General features: G+C 36.5%; 6 protein-coding genes and 1 long non-coding RNA gene across 13 annotated transcripts; 4 read left to right on the top strand and 3 right to left on the bottom strand.

Moving 5' to 3' along the window:
* Nucleotides 1–1,200: 1,200 nt before the first annotated feature.
* LOC9302206 lies at nt 1,201–5,931 on the top strand. Of its 3 annotated transcripts, none has more exons than XM_021030443.1 (4): nt 1,201–1,305; nt 2,093–2,329; nt 2,710–3,706; nt 3,796–5,931. In XM_021030443.1, exons 2-4 carry the CDS (start codon nt 2,205–2,207, stop codon nt 5,653–5,655), a joined length of 2,982 nt encoding a protein of 993 aa, XP_020886102.1. In that variant the 5' UTR covers nt 1,201–1,305; nt 2,093–2,204; the 3' UTR covers nt 5,656–5,931. The 3 variants fall into 3 exon arrangements, with proteins under 3 accessions (XP_020886102.1, XP_020886093.1, XP_020886098.1); XM_021030434.1 differs by having other exon boundaries at nt 3,793–5,931; XM_021030439.1 differs by lacking the exon at nt 1,201–1,305 and adding an exon at nt 1,365–1,458 and having other exon boundaries at nt 3,793–5,931.
* Nucleotides 5,932–6,551: 620 nt separating this feature from the next.
* LOC9300519 (PRA1 family protein G2) lies at nt 6,552–7,638 on the top strand. The gene has a single exon (XM_002866085.2). It carries the CDS (start codon nt 6,855–6,857, stop codon nt 7,413–7,415), a length of 561 nt encoding a protein of 186 aa, XP_002866131.1. The 5' UTR covers nt 6,552–6,854; the 3' UTR covers nt 7,416–7,638.
* A 521-nt stretch (nt 7,639–8,159) lies between these two features.
* On the bottom strand, nt 8,160–11,858 carry LOC9302205. Its single transcript, XM_002864396.2, has 2 exons — nt 11,766–11,858; nt 8,160–11,587 (listed from the first exon to the last, which is right to left on the bottom strand). Exon 2 carries the CDS (start codon nt 11,209–11,211, stop codon nt 8,293–8,295), a length of 2,919 nt encoding a protein of 972 aa, XP_002864442.1. The 5' UTR covers nt 11,212–11,587; nt 11,766–11,858; the 3' UTR covers nt 8,160–8,292.
* Nucleotides 11,337–12,125, top strand: LOC110225681. Of its 2 annotated transcripts, XR_002329904.1 has the most exons (3): nt 11,337–11,416; nt 11,553–11,608; nt 11,788–12,125. It is a non-coding gene; the product is annotated as an uncharacterized LOC110225681 (long non-coding RNA). The 2 variants fall into 2 exon arrangements; XR_002329903.1 differs by lacking the exon at nt 11,337–11,416 and having other exon boundaries at nt 11,529–11,608.
* A 1,199-nt stretch (nt 12,126–13,324) lies between these two features.
* Nucleotides 13,325–15,733, top strand: LOC9300518 (WPP domain-interacting protein 2). The gene is made up of 2 exons (XM_002866084.2): nt 13,325–14,753; nt 14,927–15,733. Exons 1-2 carry the CDS (start codon nt 13,790–13,792, stop codon nt 15,580–15,582), a joined length of 1,620 nt encoding a protein of 539 aa, XP_002866130.1. The 5' UTR covers nt 13,325–13,789; the 3' UTR covers nt 15,583–15,733.
* Nucleotides 15,734–16,655: 922 nt separating this feature from the next.
* Nucleotides 16,656–18,943, bottom strand: LOC9300517 (zinc finger protein ZAT4). The gene has a single exon (XM_021023812.1). It carries the CDS (start codon nt 18,475–18,477, stop codon nt 17,017–17,019), a length of 1,461 nt encoding a protein of 486 aa, XP_020879471.1. The 5' UTR covers nt 18,478–18,943; the 3' UTR covers nt 16,656–17,016.
* Nucleotides 18,944–21,296: 2,353 nt separating this feature from the next.
* Nucleotides 21,297–24,524, bottom strand: LOC9302204 (uncharacterized WD repeat-containing protein C2A9.03). Of its 4 annotated transcripts, XM_021013144.1 has the most exons (12): nt 24,290–24,379; nt 24,142–24,199; nt 23,921–23,980; nt 23,699–23,817; nt 23,449–23,613; nt 23,268–23,354; nt 22,970–23,104; nt 22,757–22,867; nt 22,511–22,602; nt 22,309–22,414; nt 22,120–22,206; nt 21,297–22,029 (listed from the first exon to the last, which is right to left on the bottom strand). In XM_021013144.1, the coding sequence occupies exons 3-12, from the start codon at nt 23,931–23,933 to the stop codon at nt 21,616–21,618; spliced, it is 1,329 nt and encodes a 442-aa protein (XP_020868803.1). In that variant the 5' UTR covers nt 23,934–23,980; nt 24,142–24,199; nt 24,290–24,379; the 3' UTR covers nt 21,297–21,615. The 4 variants fall into 4 exon arrangements, with proteins under 4 accessions (XP_020868803.1, XP_020868790.1, XP_020868797.1 ...); XM_021013131.1 differs by lacking the exons at nt 24,142–24,199; nt 24,290–24,379 and adding an exon at nt 24,420–24,524; XM_021013138.1 differs by lacking the exon at nt 24,290–24,379 and having other exon boundaries at nt 24,142–24,281.
* Nucleotides 24,525–24,715: the final 191 nt, after the last annotated feature.

Here is a 24,715-nt window from a genome sequence, read left to right as displayed (position 1 = left end):
TCGGGTTCGGGTTCGATTCGGGTATTGTTCGGGTTTTTCGGTTCGGATATTCGGTTCCGGGTATTTTGTCCAGGCCTATGTTGTACGAATTTCGTAAATAAGATTTCATGAACGTACAAAATGATTTCGTTTTGGTTAAAAAGTAAAAATAGTAAACAAAAATTATTAATAATTTAATAGAGAGAGTGGAGGAACAACGGCCCCAAGATTTTTTTTTAAGATTGATGTGATTGCGACGTGTCGCTTGCTTGTCTGCTATGTGGGCCCCACATCCATTGCTACTTGGTAATTCATTTTTGAGCTTCTTTTTTTGTGGAGATAAATATTTTATTTTAATAGTTGGATCTTGAAATTTGACAACTCTTAAATTTGGATTTGGATTTTAAATCGAATTTAACAAAAATAGGAGGTAACCAAGCACTTGTTATACCATATAATTTTTACTATAAATTACATCAAATTATAACATTGACTATAAATTCAATTTTAATAACCCGTATTATCAGTTGTTGTCTAAATGTTTTTAAGTTATTATGACAACCATGTAATTGTTCTTTATATTTTGTTGGATTGTTTTTTCAAACATTTCAAGTTCATAAAAAAAAAGTATTCAATATATATATTCATAAAAAATAATTAAATATAAAATGAGTTTATTTGGATGATTTTGGTTTAGTTTTGAATATTACGCAGCCAATAGCCTTAAATTTTATAAAGCATTTAAAATTTTCAGATTTAATATAAAAATTGATTACAGAAAAAGCCACAATCTTCCCTAATTCATATTCCAATTCTTTTAAGGATCTTAATTTCAGTTATTTGATAGCATAGATCTTAGTTTTACACTTTTAGTTTATCTTTGTCTCATATTTTTCTAATTACAATATGAGGTTTTAGTTTTAATAAACAACAAGTCCTTTTTACATAGAAAGCCAACAACAAAAGTTAACATTTATCGGAATAAGAGAATGTTATCAAGAAAATTAATTAGCTATACCAAAATCTATACAAAAGAAAATGATAAAATAAAAGATGGTGGAGTGTGATAATAATTGAACTTAGTGTGGACACTTTCAATTTTTTTTTTCCTCTTGCACTCATTTGTTTTTCTTTATTTTATTCACATTTAGTGATAATACGTTTGTGGACTTATATGGAACACCAATTTTTTTTTTTTTTATTGTATAGTGTGCTTCGTTCTTCTTCTTCTCTCTCTCTATCTCTCAATCTCTTTCTTCTCTTCAATGCTCTCTTTCTCTCTCTAAGAAGCCATTTCTTTTCTCTTGCCAAGAAAAACCATCTAAGGTTTGTGTTTACCATCGTTTTCTCAAATCCATCAACACTAAGTTTCGTTTCTTGTTCTTGTTTTAAAGTTTGTGGATTTAGTTATTCTTCTTGTTCCTTCTCTTTGATCTCTTATTTAATTATAAGATCCAAATCTTGAAATCTACGAGATTGGTATGTGTGTATATCTATAGATTTACGAGTAAAAAAGATCACTGTTTCCTCAAAGTCTTTTTTTTGTCCTTCTTCCCGATCTTGGCTTTCATGTAGTTATGTTTTGGGTTCTTGATTTCAAGATTTTCAGATTTCTCTCCCCTCTGTGTAAATCTTAATCTAATCTCTTGTTGATTTATCAGTTCTTAAATCCATCTGCAGTCTTTGTTGGCTAATCAAGAATCTACCTCGTTTGTTGATTTTTCTTCTTCTTACAAATGTTTATGTCTTTAAGTTTATGAACACCATATCTATCTATCTGTTTGTTTAAATTACTAGTTGAGTTCATCTTAACTTTTGTTCTATTATTGTATCTGGTAGCTTCTTCATCTAATTACGGATGTCTTAATCTACTTTTTCTTATGATTACTCAACATAAAATAAACTCTCTCGAATCAGATTGGAAACTGAAACTTTTTTTGGCGTGCGAATAATTGTTCCTCTTTGTGAGATTTCACTTCATCAAATCAAAAAAAGAAAAAAAAATCTTTAATCCTAATTACTTTAGTGTGACTTCTTCTTCCACATGAAATAATGTTCTTCTACCAAGAAGATTTTCAAATCTGAGAAACATGTACTTGTGTTGTTTTTGCAGGAGTAAGATAAGAGTCAGACTTAGGTAGGTGATGATAAAGAAGATCTGGTGTTATGCGGAAGTATTTGGGAAACGAAGAGGAAGAGGCAAATAGTAACAGTGGAAGAATCAAATGTTCTTATCCACTGAGAACCCACCAAATGACCCACTTTCTTCTTCTTCTTCTCCTCCTTTCTTACATCTCCCCACTTCTTCCCATGAGTTAGGTCAATCCCATCTCTCCAATTTCTCCATCAGGTAAATTTTTCAACTTTCCCTCTCAGTCTTTTTTCTTTCTTTTTCTTCTTCTGGGTTTCTTCGCCCTTATGGTTTTCTCTCCAAAATAAAAGAAAAAAAGTCTCTGGATTTCATGATGGGTCAGTGTCAAATCTTAGCTAGAGATCCAAAGTTTTAAGCTTTCTTCTTTCTTCCTTGGTAGTGATTAATGGGTCAGTTTCTTTCTTCTTCCACCTTCTCTGATTTTGTATCAATAAAATCAACGTAGGTTTCCTTGTTCCCTATACATAGCTCAGTATCGTCAAACTTTGTTCCTTTTTAAGTTTTAAGAATCTTTTATGTTTAACTCTTTATCTTTAGAGTTTTGAAAGTTAACAACTTTGTTGTGTTATGCTTTGCAGAGATTACGCATATAGTAACCGGAAGAACAACATCAAGAACAATTGGCCATTTTCCTCAAAAAGTCTCCAACTTTTCTCAACTCATGGCATAACTGATCCTTTGCCACCGTTACAGAAAGTTTCCACCGTAAGTAACCAGTTTGAGACCAAGGCTAGTTCATCGTCGGGGAAGCAAATCGTATCCTATGTTCATCATGGAAGAGATTTGGCTAAACTTGGGTTGAATCAGACATTAGCAGAGACTAGTAAAGGAGGAGTTAGTAGCCAATCAAGAATCATCGAGAATGGTTTGTTTTCGAGTACAAGTGTTTCCAAGTCTGAAGTAGAGATAGTTGTAGCTGCTACAAGTAACAAGAAGGACAACCACAGTAAAAAGTGTGGAAGAGGGATGGTGAAATCTAAAGAAGATAGTTGTGGTGGCCTTGTGACGACTTCTGAATCAATAATGGCTTCAAAAACATGTCCTATTTGCAAAACCTTCTCCTCAGCTTCTAACACAACTTTGAATGCTCACATCGACCAGTGTTTGTCTGTTGACTCAGCACTGCCACCGGTTGTTAGTAGTAAGCCAAACAAGCCTAGAAGTAAGCCACGGGTGAAAGTTAAAACGATGGTTGATATCTACGCTTCTGCGAAAGAAGGCACATTAGAAGATCTTGATAAAAGAAATGGAACAAAGTGGGTGTCGATTTTGAGTTATACAAATAGAGTTGTTGCTGAGAAGTCTGAAGTGTCTAAGAAGCGGAAAGTTTCGCCTGTTGGCGTTGGTCCGGTTTATATTGATGCTAAGGGGCAGAAATTGCGGATTTTATCTGAGTTCAGCGAGAAGAAGACTTCTACTACTCCGTCGAGAGAACAGCATGAGGATGGTAGTGGTGGTAAGAAATGTTTAAGCCAAGGTAGTAAAGGAAACAATAAATGCTTGAGGAAAATTCGTCGAGTAAAGAAGCCTCACAAGTATGTTAAACTAACCAATCACAAAGCTAATGCTCCAGAGGTAATTCCATAGGTTGCTGTCAATAGTGTTTTTTTTTTTGCATATTCATTGTTGATCATAAAATAACAGCACATTGCTTTGTACAGCAGATACCTGGAGATCAAAGAGGTTTTTCTGGAGAAGGTAGTCACACTGGTCATCATAGAATCCATAATCAGCGGATGCTAGCGAAACGTGGTCTGATTTCGAAGAAGCTAAATGAGAAAGGACATGAATTATATGGTTTGCGGGATCAGCTATCGGATGATGAAGATACATGGTCAGGAGGAGATCCTACTGTGTTGAGAGGTACTGATTTGTTTGCCACAGATTCTTATCCTTTATATAAACAGAAGCTGGGGAGCGAAGTTGCTCGACCAAAAAAGGCTTTGTTTGGGAGTAAAAGTGCTCAAAGTCGTTCATTTAGAGTCCCTCAGAGTGAAAAAGAAGATGAGTCACTTGAGGGAATTCAAATAAACACTCTCCGATTAAAGAAGAGCATTGCTTCATTTCAAGAAGATAAGTATCCACCTGGAAAGAATTTCTGCTCAGATGCTGTAGATGTTTCAGATGCATCTCCTCGTGGAACTAGCATGAGAAAGTTTTCCCCACCTTTTGTACCAAATGCCTGGAGGCGACTATCTGTGCCTGTGGAGCTAAATAAAGCTCGGTTGGATTTCTCGGAGGAAGAAGATGAAGAAGAAACAGGGAAATGGGAATCTGAAATGACTCAAGAACGTGAGCTGCCAGATAATGATTATGTTTCTGGTGATAATGGAGAAAGAAATGAGGTCTTACTGAGATCAAATCCTTCATCTAGTGGTTACGATGATTATAATGATGATGACGACGAAAGTAGTGAAGAGGAAGAAGCTAATAACAAAAGAGCTCATGTTTTGGACAAAACTGATGATATGGGTGCTGAGTTCTACCAGTCAGACAGTCCACCATCTATTGAAATCTTACCCAGAGAGCGAGCAATGTATTACTCCGAAGTTGGGAATATGATTTACGGGCAAACCTCTTGCAAGGAGAATGAAAGGTTTGATTCTGTAGTTGGACAAGGAAGCTTATTTGTAGAGGTTGATACCATTCCTATTCCAGGACCTCCAGGATCATTTTTACCAAGTCCTCGAGATATGGGTTTTGATGAGAATCTTGGGAACTCGTCGGTTATCACAAGCCAGGTTCAGTCTTCCATGGATCAGCTTGACAGAAACTCATCTGAATCACCTGTTTCCGCAGTTTCAAACTTTGCAGCTGGTAGATTGAATTTTCCCGCAGAGTTATCTTCTACTTTCCGAGAAAATTTCTCACCGGATATTGCCATGTCCTACTCAACAACCTCGATGAGCTTTTGTGTTCCATCTCATCATGGGACAACCGAGGCTGAGCCAATTACCATTGACAAGACAACATTACCTTCCAGATTTAGAAACAATGATCAAGAGTCTTGTTGTTGCCAAAGAAAAGAGAGAATCTCCGAGGGCATTACTCGGAATCATCAAGGATCTCACTTGCTGCAGCGAAGAGCAGCTTCTTCGTCAATCACGATGAACTTAACTAATTCACCCACACGTTTGGATCCAAATCATCCATTTGAGCAGTCACCATACAAGATCCAACAAGCTTTGGATCTCCAGAGTAAGTTCTCCAGCAGAACGAATCCCAACGCCGTTGTGCCTCCAAGTCCTTCTAACCCGGTTTTAAGGTTAATGGGAAAAGACTTGATGGTCATGAACCAAGGAGAAGCAGATGAAGAAGCATCCCGGTCTAGCTTAACACCAACCCCTCAGTTTGTTGATCCTCCTTGTGGTGGAACTGGCTTATACTTCAACACAGGTCTCTATTTAAGAAACAGTTTCGAGTCAACACAACAACCACAAGCCCAAACCCAACCACAACCACAACCACAAGCTGCAGCATTCAGAAACAATTTTGATCATGTAAGATACTTTTCTCCGAGCTAGTCACCGTAAAGTTTCGACCTTGATGCAGTGTAAGAAGCAGCCGAGAAGTGGGTTCTCTTCGAAAACCGATCATCAAACATGGATGCATTCGGGTTTTAAGGTATCTACGGCATTTTCTATGCTTCATCTCTTTCTGCAGAGACTTTGTGTAGTTACTGTTTACAAAAGAAAAAGCAAACACTTGAAAATAACAAACACTCTGTAGAAGGATAAGTAACTTAAGGCTTTTATTGCCACCAAAGTTATCAAGTTATAGTTTATCTTTAACTTTTGGCTATTGTCAATGTTTTAAATGGTAATAATCCTTTTCTTCCACAAATTGCAGTAGAACTCAATCTTATAAAGCATCAAAGATGAGTAACTTTAGGCTTTTATTGCATGCAACCAAAATTGTCTAAAAGGTCAAAAGTTAGGGTGAAATCATGAACCTTAGACCAATATGGTTTTAACTAGATTAAAATAACCAAAAACTAATTTAAAAATAGAATTGGTTAATTCAATTACGATTTGAAATAGGTTTTGGCAAATGAACCGAATATACCGAACCGAAATCGAAGCAAAAAAAACCGAACCGAACCGAAAATTTGAAAATAACCGAATGGATACTAAATTTTATAACCGAAATAACCGTAACTGTACCGAACCGAAATATTTCGGGTAACCAAAACACCCGAAATACAATTATATTTTCAAAATAATTAGTTATTTATAGACCAAATAATAAAAATATTTGAAAAATATATAAAAATAATAAAAATACTCGAAAATAACTGAAATATATCCTAAAATATCCGAAAATACTCAAAAATAACCGAATGGATACTAAATTTTAAAACCGAAACCGAACCGAAATTTTAAAATATCCGAATAAATACTAAATTTTAGAACCAAAAGAACCGAAACCGAATGGATCCAACCGATAACCGAACGGATAACCGAAAGCCCATGCCTAATTTGAAAGGTTTAGGGTTTATTGGTGTGTATGTATATTTTAATTTTGATTTGTTAGATTAATTAAACTTTTTAAAATAATGTGTTGAAATTTGATTGGTTGGTGCAAAGAATAATGTAGTGGTTGACTAAAAAAGTCGTTAGACACACCTTTCTTTAATTACGGAGCCAGCCCCAGCTTTATCCACGGGTGGTATTTCGGGTCGGGTCAAACCGGTAAACGAAATCGGAAAACTCGCCGGAAGAATATGACTCCTCCTCCTCCGACAACAACCTACACATCAATTCCACTTCCTACCGGCGATGTCATCTCTCGATCAATCCATAATCTCACTTCCGCTATCTCTCGCCACCGTCCCTGGTCAGAACTAGTCTTCTCCGGCGATTTCTCTCTCCCGGAGAGCTTCTCCTCTCTTCTCCTCCGATCAAAGACGAATTTCAACTACTTCTTCGTCAACTACACGATCGTCGTCGCCACTTGCGCAGCGTTCGCTCTCATCACAGCTAGTCCCGTCGCGTTAATCGTCGTCGGCGTAATCATCGTTTTGTGGCTTCTCTTTCACTTCTTCAGAGAAGATCCACTTATTCTCTGGAGCTTTCAGGTCGGTGATCGTACGGTGGTGTTGTTTCTAGTCCTGGCTTCCGTTTGGGCCGTATGGTTCACTAGCTCCGCCGTGAACTTAGCGGTTGGTGTCGGCGTTGGCTTGCTATTGGGCATTACTCACTCTGTTCTTAGAAACTCTGATGAGCTTTTCCTTGAGGAAGATGATGCTGTTAACGGAGGCTTGATCGGGCCTAATCTCCAGTGACATATGTTTAATTTTTAGTTTAATTTTTGTTTGGTTTATTGTGATTTGTGAAATTGAGTGTGATTTAAAATCTGATTACTTGTTTGTTTTTGTTTGATTGCTTCTCACAGTGAAGGAACCAACTTGCTCTATCCATTTTTCTTCACATGATGTAACATCTGATTTTCAGATACAATGTATCAAGCGATATATCTCACAGCAGCTTTTACAAGCTTGAGACCAACTTGTTTAAAGTCACCGCTTTTAGTGTTTGACTATTAGTTAGTAGATACTAAATCTGAAAGCTTTAAGAGAGAATTCAAGGCCCCAAAAATTGAGTCATAACCTGCTTTTGCTTTGTTGGATTCTGACTAACTTGTGTTTAACCAAAACCAGATAAAAACCTAAGGTTAATTTGTATGACAAGTCAGAATTTTTAAGTCCTTTGAAAAGGAAACAAAAACTGAGCAGTGAACTCCGGGGACCAGTAACAGGAGAGGGGAGAGTGACACTTGTTGGCAAAACCCAGACACTGATTAAATTGCATGTTTACTAAACCCATACCTATTTTTCTGTGTTTGGTCCCAGCTTCTTACACGAGTATTTGTCCTTTTTCCAATTCTGTTTGTTAGTGAGATTGTGTTATCTCTTTTGTTTGATTGGCTAACTTATAAGGTAAAGGTTTTTGGCTTGAGAATTCAGTAGTGCATTGAATGTTGTTTTGCTTGAGGCTCTCTCTAGTTACACTCAATTAAAAAGATACTGTGATCAATAACGAAGTTGGTAATGTAATTGTTCTAAAAAGGTTTAAAGTAGCCATTACATGATTTGATGTCTTCAACAAAACTGAGCTTACAGTAATGTGGAAATAATAACCAGGAGAAATGTTTGGTCTGTTTCATATCTTGCTTCTCATTCTGACTAACTTTGCTAGTGTTTCTTGAGCAGCCAATGTGAGATCATGGTTATGGCCAAGCATCACTGTCCTGATACTGATACAAGTCCTGCATAGTTCCTCTCCACTATCGAAATGCCCGCCTCGTAGCAGCAGCTTAGCTCTTGTCTCCAGCAATAAAGCTTTTAACAATGTAACATCTTGCCACACGTATTCATCGACCTTCTTGTTAGTCTTCTTCTTCCAACAGAGCGAGCCTTGGCGCCAATCTTGTATCTGAGACACAAATGATTTCTCCACTTCCTCTAACACGTTGGTGCATACTTTTAAGAGCTCCAGCGCGGAGTTGCACCTCGAGAAGGTTGTGAAAGCTGTGATTGCTAAAGGAAGAGCTGTTCTCTTGATGTAAAGTACCATATCCATGGCTTGTAGTTGGACCAAAGGAGGTTCTGATTTGAATCCAAATACTAAGAAAGCTGAAGCCCATAGGTGATCGAGATTCAACAACGGGTTATCGATTTTCCTCACGCCTTGAACCGTCGCCTTTGGTGCAAGTATGTAGTCTCGTCTCCTCGCGAAAGTTTGAGTTATCGGATGGAACTGAATCCAACATCCAGGTTGTCTATTTGTTATCCTCGCTAGTCCTAATCTGACTAGTAAAAATGCAGCATCCTCTTCGCTTCTGCGTCCTAAACCACAACCACCACACCAAGCAAATGTGTGACTCAGACATTTGTTCCATTTGCTGAACCGGTTGCCACCTGTGGGCATGTTCTTAGCAGCTGCAGCTAACAAGTTAACCGGAATAGGGACAGGAGCAAACCAAGCTCCCACGAGTAGCATTTTTAATGAGAGAAGGTTTCTGTTTCCCTCAGCTTGCTCCAAAACAGCCAAACTGAATGCTAAGACCTTTGCAACAAATGGATTGGACTTGCAGTATTGTTCATCAATTACGTTTAGAAAAGGCGATGCTGAACGTTCTTCGATTTGAATTTTGTTTACAGCTTCAAAGAGTGCAGAAGGCGGAATTGCAAGCTCTGAAAGCAATGATCCAACCACCCAAAGACCATAGCTCAACCGTCCCAATTTCTCATCGAAAAGCTTGAGGACCTCAACCTCCTCCACCGGGTAATCTTTCTTTCTTCTTCCTCTCAGTAAAACCATTGCATCAGGCGAAGGCAATACAGAAAGCTGCACAGTGTCAAAGGTCATTACTTTAGGAAGTCTAGTAGTGATCAGGACATGTGTTCCTCCGGTGTTCCTCGGAATCAGATCATTTAGATCTTTCCCTTCCCACCAATCCTTCTCTATCTCAAGATTATCAATGATCAACAGATAAGGCATGTCTCTGAATAACTCACGCTTTATTCTCTTGAAAGCTTCAAACTCCTGCTCATCAAAGCTCCTTAGCCTACCTCTATCCTTCTCAGCATCTGCACTAACATCAAGCCCCAAGCTGAATGACAGATTCAACAGGTTCTGTCTGAAGTATCGAGCTTCCCCTCCGACCCACAAAACCATCTTATATCTCTGAGAATACCGGTAAGCGAATTCAAGGGCTAACTCTGTCTTCCCAATCCCGGGAACTCCATTCACGCAAACAACACTTGTGCTACTTTTGCAGTTACTATTGTTTCTATACTTCTTACTCTTCAACAGTCTTTTAAGCGAGTTTTTCCCACCATTTGGATCACTCCAAGCCTCACTTCTTGGCTCTGAACATTTTCCAAGCTCCAAGCTGATAAATTTCCCATTTCGAGTTGATACAACATCTGATTCCTCATCTGCAAGTCCTTCAGATTGTCCACTTGCTTCTCCTCTGGTGCTTGGTGTTGTAGACTCAAGATACTCTCCATTACCAAATAAAGCCATTTCCATTTCAATTATCTCCTTTTCTCTTCCAAGAAAATATCTGTTCCTCGGAAATGGAAGCTCATCAATCCCTTCCACTATCTCTTTATCAGCCACACTCTTCCTCCCAAGCTTTGCCCTGAGAATCGTCGCGGTCTTTCCCACACAGCTTCTCCAGTTACTCTCATTAGCTTCAAGTTTAAACTCATGTGACTTAATCAACCCATCAATGGCTTCTTTACACTCTTTATCTATGGCATTGCAGTTGAGAAGACCCATTATCTCAGAAGGACCAGTTCCATAGAAAATTGGAATCAAGTTCTTCTTTTGAGCAAAGAACCTAACCTCCTCCAAGCTAAGGTAGTTGAGCAAGCTGGAACAAGAGACAACCACAATCCCATAAGTAACAGAACAGATAACTCTGTCGGCGATCTCATGACTCTGTGTGTCCGAATACTTAGCTCTGTCAGCAACGAAACAAGCGATTCCCTGAAGCTCAAGCTCTGACTTTAACCATTTGCAGAATCTCACCAAGTTTGGGTTTTGTCCATGAAACCCAATGAAGACATCAGAGCTCCTGAGCTTGGTGTTAGTTGCAGGTGAAGAAACAGAAACTTTAGCCAAAGAAACCCTAGGAACAGGGAAAGAGAAAGAGATCCTTGGAGGAGCAGGATCTGGAGTACAAGCTGATAACTTGAGCTTCCGATCTGATGGTTGTTCATCAGAAAACTCGTACTGGTCAGAGGGAGGAGTGTAGGAGCTGCTAGGTACATCTTCAGATTGTGAGCCTTTGTAAGAGAGAGGCGGTGATGGCTTGTGAGTGGTAATGGGTGTAGTAGCTCTTGGGGATATATAAGGAGATTGCAAAGCGGAAACAAAAGCAGAAGATGGTGGGGACACAAGAGAAGGTGAATTGAAAGGAGAGTTTTTGATACTTGGAGATGAATCTGAAGCATTGTTATTTGTTTGAAGAAGATCTTTACCTTTCTTACTTGAAGAGCTTGCTGGTGATGAAGTTCTTATGGTTAATCCAACTAAACTTGCTTCTGCTTCTTCTTCTATTCCCTTCATTACTCCTTTTACTTCCTCACCAAACACAAATTAAACTCAAATGAAAGCTCTCACCTCTCAGCTTCAAAAGGTTATGTCTTTATCTCTCTAACTTGGTATGAATCATTATTGTGTTTCTCTGACAGATGATATTGAAGTGAGTGGGACTGTGAGGAGATGAGTCAGAACATGAATGCAACAGTTGATGTAGTTCAAGCAGATTGAGGTAAAATCTGAGAAACTGCATGTGATGTATCTAACTCTTCCATTTTGTGGGGTCCTCTTCTTCTTCTACAACACTGTTGAAACCCAATTTGTGTTTCTTTTCTCTTTATTTTATTTCTCCTCCTCTCTTACTTCAGATTTGACCAACACCACCAAGCTAGTTTCAGAGTCTCTGCAACAATGAAGGTCACGGGTCAGAAGAAAAAATCATTGCTTTACATTGAGTTGTGGTCTAATGTTCATCATCATCATCATCAAGATTGAATCTTTTTCTCTCTAGCTAGGACCAAGATAAAAAAAAGCAACATCTTATTAGTCAAATCTTTAAAGATGATTTCTTAAAGACTTACCCTTTTGTTTGATCTTTTTCAGACACAAGGCAAAAAAAGACGTGTCACTTCCCCTGCGTATTTTTTCATTAGTAAGCCTCTCTCTGTTCTACTCTCTATCTCTCTCTGTGCTTCAATGTGTTTCTTTTTCAGGAAGAGCAGAAGATTGTGATAATGAAGAGGGAGAAGAATCTTGATTTGTGAGTTGGATCTGAAAGTGCTTATGGAGATTAATTTTTGTTTGAAATAGTGATTAAAGAAATGGTTAAGAGAGAAGCAGCCTGGAGAGGGTTAATGTCTAAACATGTACCAATGTCATTTTATAATGATCACCCACTTAATCATAATTAACTTGATTTTATAATCTTGGATTCTCCTTTTTTCATGCTCTGTCTCTCTCTTTCTTCTCTCTGGAAATTTTAAATGAGTTTTTGTTTCTTTAGTTCCCCAAGAAGACTCATTTAGAGAAATACTTAAATCTAACATGGGTTACATGGGATTTAAGAGAGTTAAATAGAGAGACTCAGATTTAAGACATTGAACTTTGAGCTTAAAAGAGGGATTGAAGAAGTAGGAAACCATTTGTCAATTTTCTGAGTACTTTGGTTGTTTGTCGTCTACTGTTTGTATTTTGTGGTGTATAGAAAAACTCCAAACATTGTACTATATGGAGTATTGAATCTTATAATACTATCATTGCTGCAATTAATATGAGAAAACAGTACACCTAGAGAATATTTACGTAAAACATATACTTTTGGGTTATAAGTGAAATTCACTCCCACTATGTGATTGTTAACTAAGTTTCTAACAATACTAACATAACTAGATAGTACTAGGTCACTAGTATTTGACAATTTCCAAACATCTTCATTTTCTTATCAATAACGTTTTAGTCTCTAAATTTGATTTTTGAAACAGTAAAATGTAAGTTAGACTACTACTAGTATATTGTAAGAAAAACTCCAAATAATCAAGCAATTATCTCTTTTTAATTTAAGGGTGCATATATGTATGTGTATACTGACACAACATTTGAAATCTGATTTCACAGTGGGAATTGGTCCAAGACCAGTCCACTTGTGACTTTTTATTTATTTACCCCACACATTTTCACATTTATCTACAATCATAAGGACTTAAAAAACACACACACACACAAATGAGTAATGACAAAAGCAAACAAAACAAATTACCATCAAAATCTTGGACTGTGTGACGACGTATGAACAAAACAAGATTGATTATTCTTTTGTACTAGTTAAAAAGATGGATGTGGAAGCGTTTGACAAACGCTAAAGGATACGTATTGTTGTTTTCGGATCAAGAAAACAGCAACCACTGTAAACGCCCAAAAACATATTTTAAGTTATCGAGGTAAATTAGTCAATTGCTTGAGATTATACTTATTAAATTCCTAACGGTGTATCTCACACCGTTGAATTTTAAATCCGACCAGATAAGATCATGTCGAATCGAACGGTCATAAACCATCCGAGTCGTTGCTGAAGTAACCAACGGTTTCGCCACGTGTCCCGACCAAGTCGCTCACACGTTCGTATATTCTCTTAATTCGAACAAAAAAAAAAAGGAAACAAATCAAATTTTGTGATCGTGACCGGGAAGAAGATTTGAGCGATTTTTCGCAGCGAAACTTTCCACAATCAACGGAGAAGATCGGCGAATCGTATAATCGAATTTAGGGTTTTGATCTCTCTGTAAAGGAATCACCTTTGGGGGGGTTTTGCGTTCCATTTTTAGGTACGTCAAGCTCCAACATTTCGGTTCAATTCGCGCCTGTTCTATGTTGGATTTGATTTTTCCAATCATTGGGTCTCTTATATGTGATCAATTTCTGTTGAATTTGACGTATGATTGAATTTAGAGAGACTTTGATTTGATTTTTGTTTTCTGGGTTTCGTTTTGAATTTTGGTTTTATTGAATTTTCCTTACTGGAATGTTGGTTTCTGCTCTTGAGATTGATCCCATGTGAATTTGGAAGATGAAAAGTTAGTCAGGTTTGAGAAATTTTGTACCCTCAGTCATGGATTTGGAGAGTGAAAGCTCTGTTCTTGAATCTGTTGAAGATAATAATGGTTTGATTGGTGAAGTTGAGACTATTGAGAATAAACTGGTCTCTGCTTCTTCTACTGATCTTGATAAAGAGGTGAATTCACCGGTTGAGATTTCTCATCTTATTTCCAAAGGATTTGGTTTAAGAAAATGGAAGAGGAGAATAAGGAGAGATCTTGTTAAGGATGATACTTCTGCGAATATGGAGAACAGTAAAGTTCTGAAGAGGGTGTTGTCGGGGTTAGTTGATCCGAATGCTAAACACATGCATTTGCCGGGACCGGATGTTAGACAAGATAGTGTTGGTTCGGTTGGCTCGGTGAATAGTGTGGTTGGTTTTGCAATAGGTGGGGATGGCCATGGCAATGGTCTTGCTTTTGCAGCTGGTGTGGATTCGGATAACAGTGAGGATTGGAGTAGTAAGTCATCGACTGCAGCCAGCGGTCCCAAGGTTAGGTACGAGAGTACAGTGGCTCATTCTTGGGACAAACATAGAGGGAAGTATTCGGGTGGGAAGAGTGTGATTAGTTCGGGTGATAGTAGTCAACAAAGGAAGAGTAATGTAGAGAAGAGTAAGAAACTTAGAGGAGAAAGGATCAAAATTGAGAAGGAAAACTCTCATTCCAGTATGGAATCTGCTGACTCAAGAAGCTCCAACTTTGTGTTTATGCAGGGTGCTTTCTATAGTTTGAGTAGCAGAGAACAGGGCGGAAGAAGAATGATGGATTACGACGAAGAAATTAGTGATCATGACGCTCATACTTCGAACAGAAAGGATAACGTGGGAGACGAAGAAGAAGAAGGAACCGAAGATTATTCACAAGGAGACTCTGTTGAAGAGTCCCAAATTAAGAACAATGGTTCATCAGACAATCTGGATCCATTAATAGTGGCCTTCAACAGTTTCCATACTTTGCAAGAAGCCCTCCAAAAAGGTATCAATTTCATAATACGATTTTTCATTTGTAAAATGATGGTTGATGCATTGTACTAGTCCTGATCAACTAAAACTTGAATGGTTCTAACACTGGTTCCTTATAATCGTGTGTAATATTAACATGATTGTGTATCGAGTTTAACTGAATTTCTGTTCTTTTTCGATTTGCAGAACTTCAAAATTTACAAGAGCTTGGGAAAGAACCTATAACATCACTACATGATGGAGGAGAAAGTAGCAGTTGCATACATGTGGGACCCGAACGAGCTAGTGAAGCAAGTTCTTCTCACCGGTTTGGGTCTAAAAAGATGGGAGAAACAGGATTAACTTCTCTAGATTCCGAGCTACTAAACCTGGTGAACAATGTAGAGCATCTGGAGATCAAACTAGGAGAAGCAAAGAGTATTCTAAAGGTCAAAGAAACACAAATACGTGAACTCGAATCTACCATAAGCGTTTCAAAGACGCATAATGGAGGAACAGAGATCGGGATCGAAGAAATCTTCCAGCAAAAGATGGAGGCAGAGATTGAATATATCATATTCTCAAGATCAGTGGGAAACTTAAAGAGACGGATCAAACTGATCGAAGAAGAGAAGACATTGGGGCTATCAAAGCTTGAAAAAGCAGAAACAAAAGCTGAGAATCTAAAGCTTCAAGCTCAAGATTTACAAAACCATTGTGTAGCGATCACAGAGATTCAAGAAGTGGAGTTCTTGAAGAAGAGAGTATATAAGACCACTAGATGTCTTCTTCTACAGTTGTGCTTGCTTTTTATGCTGTACTATTTCATGTTACCAGAGTCGGAGATTGATGTTCCCACATGATAGTTTTGTTTGATGGAATCTGTTTTATTTCTTTTGTATTTATATATATTGTAACATCTTCGGCTCCAATAGACCAACTCTTCTTTGCTTCTTCTATGTTTTTCTGTGTGCAGCAATGGCATGACGTGTATAAATTGTTGCCTTTGTCAACTTTGCCATCATTTTCCATTATTTCTTTCTTTAGTAAATAAGAAATAGAAGATAAGCTATTTAAACACACGAGTGAATTTTTGTACACATTCTCATGAAATGAAAATTTGCACATAACCTTTAAATAATTTGAGTCGGTCTTAATGTATATATTTGTTGTAAGCTCTTAAGATTTTATAAATAAGAAAAATTCAATATAGTTGTGTGAATATTGTCTAGTGTGTTGTTTGTGATGACACATAGAAGTGGTCTTATGTCATTAGCTGCAAGTGAAGACTTTTGACAATTTGACTATAAACACAGCCATCTTAATGTTGGTATGTTCCAACAACACTTAACAATGCCCACGTCTTGAAGAGTTTTAGATTTGCAAACCAATAATCAATTTGTTCAATATACTTTAAAATAAAATAAAATTTATGATTCATCTTAGACTCACTCATAGGTGTCTTAATGTGATAATCTTTGGATTTGTAAACATCCATATCATTTACAATGTTGGGACCTACCATAGTTTGGTCTCTTTTCTTAGTGTAAGAGAATTACATTTACTTAGAGAGATTTGATTCTTCTTTCTTTCTATCTACTTAGCTCAGCTAGCTGTTGGTGTGTTTCAAATCTCAAATTTGGGGTATGTAACAATTGCTAAGAAATTGTAAAAAAAATACCACACTGCAACAACTCGAACTATATAATAGATCATAGCATTTTTTTTAGTGGAAATTAAATTTGTACATGGTCTTGCTTAGAGATCCACTATTCTACAAACATAGACTAAGAAAATGTCAATTATGTTTGTCCTAGAGTTCGGTATTTCAATTAAATAGAGCAACTAATATTTATCATCATAAATTTATGGAGAAGCCATTTGTTTGAAAAAAGAAAAGAAAGATAAGATAGTGAAATGAATAAGATGGTTTTACTTTATGGAACTTTGGTCAATTAAACTATCATGCTTTATGTGAATCCAAAAGCATAATAAAAGAAAGAAAGAAACATAACAAAGCTTGAGAGAAGAAAACAAAAGAGTATATATATCCTCTCATCAAATCAAATTAACAAAAGACCCCACCAAATTAAGATTAAAAGCCAAGCACTAAAAGTACCATAAGAACCCAAAATCAAAATATCTTTCTCTCTTTCTTCTTCATACTACGATGTCAACAAACTCCTTTTTACCATCATCAGCTCCTAATTTAATAAGTCTTTTTCTCTCTCTTTTTTTTTAAATTTAATGTTAAAAAGCTTGCTTGCATATATACGTCTCTTAGACTCTTTCTTCTCCTATTCTTCTTCTTCGTTAGGTGGCAACTCATTCAAGTCAAACTCCAAAAACTTTCTCTTCAATTTCTTCACCTCTTGCACTGTCTCTGTTACCTGACTAGAAGAGGCTCCTGCAGGAGCAGTTGGAGCAGAGGTTGGAGCCGCGGTTGCAGCCTCAGTAGAAACTGGTCCAGTCCAATGACATCTCTTGTGACCTCCAAGAGCTTGACCTGTTGAGAAGCTTTTATGACATATATTACAAACATGATCTCCATTATGACTACTGCTTAAAGATGTGTTTGATCCTTGAGCACTAGCTAAACCGGTTGTTATTGCTTCAGTTCCAAGTAATGAAGCTTCAGCGTTTGCCCTGGCTTGATGATTCTCCAATATCTTGACCTTGTTGTGACTTGCTCTATGACCTCCTAAAGCTTGATAAGAACTAAACGACTTGTTGCAAGTCACACACACGTGAGAATTCTCACGTGCACCGGCACCACCACCTTCCTCAGCTGCAACAACAACCTGATCAAGCTGATGATCCTGAGTAGATGTTGATTCTTTTTCCATCTCAGACAATCTTTTCTGCTTCTTCTTCCTCTTCTTGACCATTTCCAGATATTTTTCTTCAACGGAATGCGAAGCAGAAGTCTCCGCAACATTAAGATTAGCAGCTGCTTCTGCAGTAGTAGCTAAGAACAATAGACCATTAGCATCATCAATATCCTTCACATCTTCCGGTGATGGATCCTTCAAATCCAATTCATCAAACTTCAAAGCACTTCTACTTCCTCTCTTCCCTTTTGTTGACCATCCTTTAATCGGTTCAACAACGTTTTCCAATTCCAAATTACTGTCCCATAACTCCGAGTTCTCATCATCATCATCATCAAAATCATCATCATCATAATCCGAGCTTATAAACTCATCATCATGATCATCAATAGAGAGTGTAGAAGACGATGAATTACCGAGTGGATGAGGAAGAGGAGGAGGCAAAACTCCTTTCCAACCTCTGTCTGGATGAAACCTCATGTGTCCATACAAAGCCTTCATTGATGTAAACTTCTTGTAACAAACACAACAAGCCACTTCTAAGTCACCTCTTTCAGATCTACCAACCATACCAGACACCATCTTTGGTCTCATCATTGAGAATTTACGAGTTTCGAGCGCATGAATCCGTTTATGACCTCCTAAAGCTTTACCTGACACAAACCTTTTACCACATTCACCACATATATGCTTCTTCTCTTCTTCTTCTTCTTCTACTTCTTCCACATCTCCTTCCTCTAGATCCATACTCTTAGCTCCATGATCATCTTCTTCTTCTTCCTCGAGAGCTTCTTCATCTTCGTCTCTCTCTTTACCTTTTTCAGCTATACAAGGTTGGATCCTTGGGATTTTAACCTTCATAGATCCGAATCTCGGTTTCCCAAGTGAGAATCCACAGTTTGTTTTGTAACCTCGTAAGTGTTCCATCGCCTTTGAAGCTTGAATCCACACAAAAATTATACCAAACTCTGATCAAAGCTGAAACAGATCTACCAGCTGATAAGACTAGGGCTTCTCCTATACAAATACAACCTTAGTGAAGAACACAATCTCTTTAAGCTCTCTCAAACTCAACCAAATCTCAAAGCTATGAAAATCTAAAAAGCAAGAGAAGAGAAGTTTAAGAAGAAGAAGAGGCAATAGAGAGAAAATAACAAGAGGCTATAGGCATAAGAGTGAGGAAGAGTCTGTATTGTGCCTCACGTTTTTGGATGAATAGTCTCTATTTATTTATTCACAATATATATAGATAAAAACAAGCTTTTTTTATTTAAGTTATTATAATTAAATGTTTTTAGTTCTTTTTAGCCACTTAGCTACTTACCAAACCATACAAGATATGACTTTAATTTTATTTACTTAAGGTTTTGTTTGACTGTTTGTTTTTACAAAACGCAATCGTTAAGTCTTTGACTAGTAAACACTTTTTTATGGTAATTTTGTAAAGCAAAGACTATTATTAGTTTGTGGTAATTATACTTTTTTTTTTTGTTATAATAATGTTTCCATATTTTTTTCCTTTGGGTAGATTCAAAGGGTATATTTATGATTGATTCAGTTTCCTAACATATGGAAACGCCAAACGTGGTTTTTGGTGTTTCTAGGCATAAAGTTGAGTTCACGTTTTGGTTTAGAACCAAACACGTCGTAATCGATCGTGCTTTAGGGAATAGTAAATGCTAAATAGGTGATTAATTGCTATTTATCTTTTCGTGGGCATTGCAATTTATGGCAAATAAAATCAAGATTTTATTTAAAGACCAAAAGATAATAAAAAATCAAGATTTTATTTGGATTTTCATTTATTTATTTATTGTTGAGATATCTCCTTGCATCAAAAGAAAATCTTTTTGAGTAAGATTCAAAAGGGTTTGTTAGTAACACAACAAATAAATTATTTGGATACTTATCCTAATTTGTAATTAAATCTTCAAAAAACTAGCATTCTTAAAAATTATAGTTCCAAGTATCACGATGACTCACTTTCCTAACTCCAAGTTAAATTTAAATTTATTTGAGTATCCGGAGAGTAAAAAATTCATTGACCAAGCGAACATTGAGGTGATGACAAGTTAGGGTCTATCCATAGACTGTATCACCCCCAAAGATTAGTCTGAGTCCATTCATAGGCCTAGATCTACTATGAGTTATGAAAAAAAATCCAGGTAAAGTTTCATTTTTTAAAACCATATCTAAAATGCATTAGCTTGGTATCATTTAGACTTTTAGTTATCTCAAGCATTTTTTACTACTAAGAAAATATTCTCTAGTCCATTGATCTTCTTCATAAGCATAACAATCCACCTGTCAAAATAAATAAAAAACAGAATAATCCAACTAAATCATAAGAGATCTAATTATAAATATATATTTCCCAAAAAAATCATATTTCATATCTATTTTCTAATTTCTTAATCATTTTATCATATGTTCTTCTCTTTTCTCTTTTACCTTTTTAACCTATTCAAATAATAAAATATCATTTTCCTTATTATATATGACTTTCCATTTATTCTTTTCTATATTTAATAAAATAAAAGTTGTATTACAAACACATTCAAAAGTATATTAACTACTAGATATGTACATATATTACACAATCTCAAGAATACTCTCTAATAATAAATCGAGTCCTTCTTTAGTAAAAAAACATCAAATCTATTTTCATATTAAAATATTATTTTCTTGGATATTATTTTTGGAGTTTCTAGTTAGATACTAGAAGACCAATTAGATTTTTGTTGTAAAAACTTTTAGTAGAGATTTTGGAAGTGAAAAAAAAATAACAGATTAGATGAGAAAATACTGAAAAAACTGTTAAATGTTTTTACAGTCTTAACAGTGCGATGCCAATCACCTCCTAGAAAGGAAATAGATCTTTTTCCACTCCTACATATAGTTTTTATTAGTTCCTTATAAAAAAAATAAGTTTATGATTTACTATGGATTTTGTTCTCACTCAGTTAAACAAGAATTTACGATTAACAAGTTTTGAATGAAAGAATGTTAGCCTTTATTGACCCGTAGTAAGTAAAAATACTAACAAGAGATTACATAAGATTTTGAACCAAATTAAAGAGCTGAGAATTAGTGGCCAAAAACTTAGTAGTGGAGGGCCACTCCTACTAGTCATGAGAGATGTAGGCTTAATTAAAAGTTAAAAACAATAAAAATAAAAAAGGAGGTTCCATGTTGGTTATCTCGTCTTTTCTATGTTCCTTCCCTGTTGTTTAGGACTATGTTTCTCTTGTTTGGGCTTTCGTCTCCGGAGATATCTCGTTTTTCTGCCGCTTTTAGCTTTTCACCTTGGTTATAATCAGTTTCCTTGTACTTTGGGGCTTTGCTTCCCTCTTTTTGGGCTAATGACTCTGGGGACATTTCTGTTGTCCGCCGGCATATGTAATTTCAACTTGTATCCGTTCTTGGTTTAATAATAAAATTCAGACGACAAAAAAAAAAAAGAAGGAGGTTTCATATGAGTTAACGAATCCAAAATAAATCCTCTATATAATCACTGTTAGCTTAACAACTTGTAGTAGATGTGGAGTGATTTCATTTGCATTGAACTGCAAAAAAGATGGAATAAGTGAAATCACACAGCTAATTAGTTTTATACAAATCGACTTAAGACCTAATTCTGTATATATAAACACATTTTTGTATCAAATGTAACACACATACAAATAATGTAAAATCAATCGATGCTTAGGCCATATATTACAAATAATTATACACTCTTAAGAGAATATTCTCGTAACGATATGCAATTGAATTGATGATGCTTTTGGCCATAAATAATGGGCCAAAATATATGACTCTTCCCTTTTTTTGGTTAAAAATCTTCGAACCAAATCTAGAAGATTTTCGAAGGGATTGAGGTTTGACTTATGATCCCAAGACAAATTCCCAAGTTCATGGAAAATGTACATTTTTAAAAGCACAACAAATTACACAAATGAACAGCTTATGAATCGAACCATGGTCTCTCTTTTTTCTCTTTGTGGGTATGGTTATGAATAGATTACTTTTATGTAAGTTTTTTTTAGGCTTAAGCTTCGTTTTCCATCAAAGTAATGAATCGAGATAAGTGTAGTCTCTAGCTCGACCATACTCCAAGAGACTTCCATAAGTCCGGTCCCAAACACCGATGAAGAGAGATTCAGTATCTGGACTAAACGAAATCCCAGAAATCTCTCCAAAGAAATCAATCTCTTGCTCCTTTTTGTAGCCTGCTTTTATGTCATAGATATGGACGAAATCAGCTGGCTCCGCCATTGCAACGTACCGTCCGTCAGATGTGAACCTAATGGATCGAACGGCTCCGAGGTTACCTTTTAGGACAGCGACTGATTCCGAGAGTTTCCTTGTGTCCCAAATACGGCAGGTCTTGTCTTGGTTTCCTGTGGCAAATGTTACACCGTTTGGATGCCAAGCTGATGCAAATGAATAATCTAAGTGACCTTTTAGCGTCCCGATTGTCTGAAACAAAACTCAAAATCATAAGGCTCCAAGACCTAACCGCAGTAAAATAGAATAATAGACGGTGCAGGGAAGAAGAATGTTAAGTACCTGTCCGTTGCTTGCGTCTACCAGTAGACCATCTGGGTCATCTCCAACGACTGCTACTAGTTTCCCATCAGGACTTACGGAGCTATGCTGTTAAAATTTCCAAAACAAATTTGTAAGATTCTAACTTTGTGAGATTGAGTTTTAATTAGCTGCAGCTAGCTGAAAAAATGAGAAACTAAGTGAGCTTACATTGACGGGCCATAGATAACGGAAGAGTTGGACAAGCTTATATCTCTCCATGTCAAAGTCTCTGACTCCACAGTCATTATTTGAGGCCATGAAATGAAGTGCGCCACTAAATAATACCGTATAACTAGTTTCAGTTTCTGTTCGCCATATCGACTAACCTTGGACGTTGAAAACCAAATTTATTATGAAAGCCAAGAAATACCTGGAGTTTCTATATATATCTACTGCATTGGTGATAGCGTTTTCGGTATAAGTTGTGCGTGAGCAGAAGCTCACACCAGGTCTATCGAGATGCTGGTTGCAAGGGAAAAAAAAACACAAAATTAGAACATGAATAAGCAACTTCTTTGGCATTTTAAATCAATGGAAAGAGACTTCATAGAAGTTGGTGGAAACACCGCGGTTTGCTCTCATCCTCAATATCCATTTTCAAAGCTTCTAAACTAACCTTGCAAATGATTTCTCCTTGAAATCCACCAGCAACTAGCAGCCTATCTTTTACTGCAAGAGTGCTAACTTGAGTCTCTGTAAATCCTTCCAACAGACTCTCAGGATGTTTCTGAAAGATAAGGAACATTGGCTTTAGATAAACCCAGCAGAGACAAAAGGAAATCACAAGTCAAATTAATTAGATGGTTTCGATAAGACTTAAGTAACAAACCTCAGACGGAGCCACATGACCTTTAACGTTAAGAATTTCATTCCTACAACCTGTCAAAGAAGACCAGTGGCTGATGGAGTAGTTGGACAATAGATAAACATCATGTTTTGAGGTAGCCCAAACCAAATTCCTCAACTGCAACAATGCAGCAAAAATTAATTCAGTCTAACTATGATCAGCTTTCCATGAAACTGTAATTCCATCAGCAATACTAGCACAGGGAAGGACTACATTTGAATTTCCACAAAATTGTTGGAAGCATAACAGAGACAGGGGTTAAGTAGTGCACTCGGCAAACCTGAAAATGGAGAATTGTTGATCTCACTGATCTAGAATTCCTCCTGAACTCATAGAAAGAGCTGCCTTTCTCAGTATTCATACATTTCTGGTTCCAGTAGACAAGACTAAAGTGAGAAAAGATCAACATAGGTACATCTCCTTATAAATAACCTTAAAAAGAAACATGAAATGCAATTCACCTTCGCAGATTCCTCACCCGAATTGGGTATATTTTCATAGTTTTTATACTGTTCTAGCCTAGTTTTTCTGTACTCTTTTCTAGTAGTGTTAAGTCTATCCCACGGTATACCCTGAATATCCTTCCCATTTCGTGCTTGTGCAGCAGAAGTATCTGCAGCCTTGTTCTGAAAATACTCCATTATGTAATAAGAAGAATATACAGAGAACACAGAACTGAAGAGTATGAGAAAACAGAGGAAGAACACAAACCAATTGGTCGAAATCTTCGACTTCAGAATCAGAAGAAGCATCGATATCTCTTCCATCAAACTCAGCATTCATATCATCCTCGAGATCATCCATGTCATACTCATCAGCCATATATTCATCTTCAAGATCATCACCATTGTAATCAGACATGGTGTGAAGACAATTCAATCACAGAGATGATGATGAAACAACTTCCATTAAACAAAGGGAAACAGAACAAACCAAAGTCAGCCATATCTTGACCTCCAATATAAATTAGCCAATTCCACCTTCCAAAAAACCCTGCAATATAAAAAAAATCACAACCATGCAAATTCAGCTATAATCAAAATTCACAAAAAAAAAAAAAAAAACATAGTTGCAAACATTAAAACAATTTAGAACTCATATTATATTAGAATCCTCCATGAAAATACGGGTTCTTAATTCTAAATTACGCTTACCGCAAAATTCACTTCTCCATAATTCAATAAAATTGCAACGCAAAAAAATGAATAAACCCTAAAAAGCCAAAACAAAAATCAATATTATTTGATCTCGTGCACTAAACCCCTATGTTTGAAACAAACAGGAATTAAAAAAATGGATTACTAATTGGATTAGATCGTCGTCTCAAACCCAGAAAACCCTAATATTAGTGGTTTCGAGAAAGAGAGGTTTCACCAGAAAAAATAAATAAAAATGAGAATTAATTTTAAAATATGTGAGGAAAATCGAATACCAAATCTGGTAACTGGGTTGAGAATTGACGCGATTTAGGTAAGGAATCACCGGATCTGAGGATTTAATTTATATACACAGCTTCTCCAAAAAAAAATCTAGGCTCCATATAAAAAAAAAAAAAAGTTAGTTAATCATTTTGGAGGAAAAATGACCTATTTTTCCACGAAAAGTATCGCATCACGACGGATACAGTCCAAGTATGATCCCAATTTATATATCTCCGAAACAAAAGTTATATACCTATTTCCTTCCGAAACAAAAGTTCTTTATCTAAATCTCCTCGAATTAGTAGCT

Source organism: Arabidopsis lyrata, assembly GCF_000004255.2.
Source record: "Arabidopsis lyrata subsp. lyrata unplaced genomic scaffold ARALYscaffold_8, whole genome shotgun sequence".
Taxonomy (NCBI): Eukaryota; Viridiplantae; Streptophyta; class Magnoliopsida; order Brassicales; family Brassicaceae; genus Arabidopsis; species Arabidopsis lyrata.
The sequence above is the reverse complement of the archived record's forward strand: the minus strand, read 5'-3'. Positions and strand labels throughout refer to the sequence as shown.